General features: G+C 47.3%; 1 protein-coding gene across 1 annotated transcript; it reads left to right on the plus strand.

Annotated features, from left to right (window-relative positions):
• Positions 1-722: 722 nt before the first annotated feature.
• Positions 723-4,662, plus strand: LOC126511735 (SNW domain-containing protein 1-like). Its single transcript, XM_050159116.1, has one exon. It carries the CDS (start codon positions 2,926-2,928, stop codon positions 4,522-4,524), a length of 1,599 nt encoding a protein of 532 aa, XP_050015073.1. The 5' UTR covers positions 723-2,925; the 3' UTR covers positions 4,525-4,662.
• Positions 4,663-4,691: the final 29 nt, after the last annotated feature.

Below are 4,691 nucleotides of genomic sequence, written 5' to 3' on the forward strand. Positions count from 1 at the left end.
TTTAAAGCCTGTCCTGGAACTCGCTCTTATAGACCAGGCTGACTTCCAATCAAAGATCTTCCTGAGTCTTGAGTGCTAGGATTCAAAATATATCCCTCCACACATGGTTTTAAATTAGTTCATGTGTTTGTGGTGGGCTATATTATACCCATGGCTACTGTGGGGCCCATGTAGGTTGCTGCCCACACAAGTTCGGGAGAAATACACAGAGACAGAGACAATCAAGCCTTGCATGCTGCCTCCCAGCACTTGTGAGGCTGAGACAGACCATTGAGTTCAAGGCCAGCTAGGCTACAGAATTCCAGGTCACTAAACCAAGTCAGGTCTCCTAACACACACTATATCACAATATTTATGGAGTGGAGGTGGGGGGTGATTTTGAGTTTGGGCTTCTTGGAATCTTGTCTCCATTTCGGCTCTCTCCTCCTAGACAAAGGCAATCAGGTCAGTCTTGCCGGGAGTGGCACACTGCTTGCACTGGTGATTCAGCAGAGGCTGTGGGGATCGGTCAGCCATGGAGCACTCTGGACCAATAGAAGTGACAGACACAGACGCGGCGGGACCCCACCCTCAGATGGCCATCACCATGGGCTTCACAGCCTTCAGGAAGAAAGCACGCACATTTGACTTGGAGGCCGTATTTCAGCAAACTCGAAGGACAGCAGTAGAAAGAAGCTGGAAAACACTGGAAGCAAGAGAAAAGAGGAAGAAATGAACTGAGAAAAACATTAAAAAAAAAAAAAAAACAAGTGAAAGATGTCGAACTGGCACCATCCAGCTCAAGGCCATCATCCAGGGACACAAGCAGCAGAGACGGTGAAGACAGTTCTGATTCATCTGATGATGAGTTTTTTGGCCCTCCTCTACCCCCTAAAACGGTAAGAGGACCAGTTTGTACTGGGGATGAAGATATCCTTGGTCCTTTAGCTTCGCCTCTTGGTGAAGAAGAAGAAGATGATGATGATGAAGCAGAAGAGGAAAACCCTCACAGCTCACAGTGTCTGCCTCAAGGTCTAAGGATCTGAGTTCAGTCCTCAGAACCCACAGAAAGGTGAGCGAAAGGCTGGAGCGACAGCTCAGTAATTAGGTGAGCTTACTGCCCTTCCAGAGGACCCCAGGTCAGTTCCCAGCACCTGTACTGGGTGGCTCCTAAACCACCAATAACTCCAGCTACAGGGGATTTGTGGACGCCTCGCCTGGCTTCCTCGAACACTCATTTGCACGTGGCATACACTAACACATGCATATACATATTCATAAATCTCTTTTTTTGAGACAGGGTTTTACTGTGTAGCCTTGGCTATCCTGGAACTCACTCTGTAGACCAGGTCGGCCCTGAACTCTCAAAGAACCTTCTTCCTCTGCCTTCAGAGTGCTGGGATTAAAAGCAGGTGCCGCCACCATATAAATAAATCTTTAAAAATAAATAAAAGGCAGGAGAGATGGCCTAGTAGTTAGACTATTTGACAGTCTTACAGAGGACCTGGGTTTGGTCCCCAGCACCCGCAAGGCAGCCCACAACTATCTGTACTACATATGGTCTAGAGCTATCATGTGGTTGCTGGGAACTGAACCTGAACTCAGGAACTGTAGAAGAGCAGCCACTGCCCTTAACCTCTGAGACATATCTCCAGCCCAAGAACCCAGTTTCTATTCCAAAGACCCACATGGAGTCTCACAACTAACTGGAGGTATGAAGAAGGCACTGAATCCCGTGAGACTAGAGTTACAGACAAAGGCACCAGGCACATATGTGATGCTTAGATATATACAAAAGTGGGGCTGGAGAGCTGGCACAGTGGTTAAGAACACTGCTTACTCTCCCAGAGTTCCTGAATTCAACTCCCAGCCACCACATGGTGGTTCAACCCTCTGGACCCTCTTCTGGTGCAGGTATACATGCAGACAGAATACTGCATACTAAATCCTAAATAAATAAATCTTTAAAAATAAGAAAGAAATATATGCCTGGGGCTGGAGAGATGGCTCAGAAGTTAAGAGCATTGCCTGCTCTACCAAAGGTCCTGAGTTCAATTCCCAGCAACCACATGGTGGCTCACAACCATCTGTAATGGGGTCTGGCGCCCTCTTCTGGCCAGGAGACATACAGAATATTGTATACATAATAAAAAAATATTTAAAAAAAAAAAAGAAATATATGCCTGTATAACTATAGCACAGGCCTATCACCCCAGCACTCCAGAGAAGGAGGAAGGGGGATCACTGCAAGTCTGGGGTCAGCTAAAGGGAAATAGAGAGATTGCCTCAATACAAATATTAACAATGATAGCATTTCACTTCTATTTTAATAAAGAAAACTTGCTTGAAGATCAGAGAGTAAAACGGCCTCACTGGTCAGCCTTAAAGACCAGGCAGTGGTAACACACCCTTTTTTTTTTTTTTTTTTTTTTTTGACAAGGTTTCTCTGTAACTTTGGTGCCTGTTCTGGAACTAGCTCTTGTAGACCAAGCTGGCCTATGAACTCACAGAGACCTGCCTGCCTCTGCCTCCCGAGTGCTGGGATTAAAGGCGTGTGCCACCCAAATGCCCAGCTGGTAACACACACCTTTAATCCCAGTACTTACACTAGTTGCTATAGAAACCAGGTGGGGGCATGCATTAAATCTCGGTTTTAGAGAGGATATAAAAGGATAAAAAAGACAGCTCTCAGAGACAGTCTAATTCTGAGGTTCTTGGAGGAAGGATCGCCATTTCAGACTGAGGTAAAGGTAAGAGCCAGTTGTTAGGAATATTTCTTAATATTACCTCTTGACTATCAAGTCAAATCAAAACAAGCCAAAATAAGAAATATCCAGGTTGAATAGGAGATCTGCGCTCTTGGGTGGCCCCGAGGGGGGAAAACGGGGAAGCCGGACAAGACCCGCCCCGCGACGCTGTGGCTTGTGCTGGAAGAAGCAGAAGAATATGGCGCTCACCAGCATTTTACCGGCGCCCACGCAGCTATCTGAGGACCAACTTGAAGCTGAAGAAAGAGCAAGATCTCAGAGATCGCGGCAGACCTCTTTGGTCTCTTCACGAAGGGAGCCTCCCCCATACGGGTACCGGAAAGCCTGGATTCCGCGCTTGTTAGAGGATTTTGGAGATGGAGGTGCTTTCCCAGAAATCCATGTGGCCCAGTATCCCCTGGATATGGGGCGAAAGAAAAAGATGTCCAATGCGCTGGCCATACAGCTGGATCCTGAAGGGAAAATCAAATACGATGCAATCGCTCGACAGGGGCAGTCCAAAGACAAGGTCATTTACAGCAAATACACTGACCTGGTTCCAAAGGAGGTTATGAATGCAGTTGACCCAGACCTGCAAAGGCCTGATGAAGAAGCTATTAAGGAGATAACAGAGAAGACAAGAGTAGCCCTGGAGAAGTCCATATCGCAGAAGGTTGCTGCAGCCATGCCAGTTCGTGCAGCTCCTGCTCAGTATATCCGCTATACACCATCTCAACAAGGTGGAGCATTCAACTCTGGAGCGAAACAGAGAGTTATTCGGATGGTAGAAATGCAGAGAGATCCAATGGAGCCACCGAGATTCAAGATTAATAAGAAAATTCCTCGGGGACCACCGTCTCCTCCTGCACCTGTGATGCGTTCTCCTAGTCGGAAGATGACTGTAAAGGAACAGCAAGAGTGGAAGATCCCCCCGTGTGTTTCCAACTGGAAGAACGCAAAGGGTTATACAATTCCTCTGGAGAAGCGGCTGGCTGCTGATGGAAGAGGACTTCAGACCGTGCACATAAACGAAAATTTTGCCAAACTGGCTGAAGCTCTATACATCGCTGATCGGAAGGCTCGTGAAGCTGTGGAGATGCGAGCCCAAGTGGAGAGAAAGATGGCTCAGAAAGAAAAGGAGAGGCATGAAGAGAAACTTAGAGAACTGGCCCAGAAAGCCAGAGAGAGGAGAGCTGGGATCAAAACCCACGTGGAAAAAGAGGATGGAGAAGCATGCGAAAGGGATGGAATCCGTCGTGACAGGCGAAAAGAGAGACAGCATGACCGGAACCTTTCCAGGGCAGCCCCTGAGAAGAGGTCAAAACTACAGAGAAATGAGAATCGAGATATCAGTGAAGTCATTGCTCTTGGCGTGCCCAATCCTCCAACTTCCGATGAAGTTCAGTATGACCAGAGGCTCTTCAACCAAACCAAGGGCATGGACAGTGGATTTGCAGGTGGAGAAGATGAAATTTATAATGTTTATGATCAGGCCTGGAGAGGTGGTAAAGATATGGCTCAAAGCATCTACAGGCCTAGTAAAAATCTGGACAAGGATATGTATGGTGATGACCTAGAAACCAGGATAAAGACAAACAGATTTGTTCCTGATAAGGAGTTTTCCGGTTCAGACCGTAGACAGAGAAACCTAGAGGGACCAGTTCAGTTTGAGGAAGATCCTTTTGGTTTGGACAAATTTTTGGAAGAAGCCAAACAGCATGGTGGTTCTAAAAGACCTTCAGATAGCAGTCGCCCTAAGGAGCATGAGCACGAAGGCAAGAGGCGGAGGAAGGAGTAGATAGGATCCTCTCCTGAAAGCCAGTGGACTCTGTTCAGACTCTGATGATGTGATGCAGATCATTGGGAAACCCTTTGTAAGCCATCAGGATAAAAACCAAATCTGGGCGGGAGAGCCCAGAACTACGTTTTATTCCAGGAGATGGTGTGTGTGTGGGGGGGGGGGGG

Source organism: Alexandromys fortis, unplaced genomic scaffold, assembly GCF_014885135.2.
Source record: "Alexandromys fortis isolate MF-2015 unplaced genomic scaffold, M_Fortis_MF-2015_v1.1 scaffold_90, whole genome shotgun sequence".
Lineage (NCBI taxonomy): Eukaryota > Metazoa > Chordata > Mammalia > Rodentia > Cricetidae > Alexandromys > Alexandromys fortis.

Coding starts and splice junctions, on each gene's coding strand:
- LOC126511735 (XM_050159116.1), top strand. CDS start 2,926: ATGGCGCTCACCAGCATTTTACCGGCGCCCACGCAGCTATCTGAGGAC.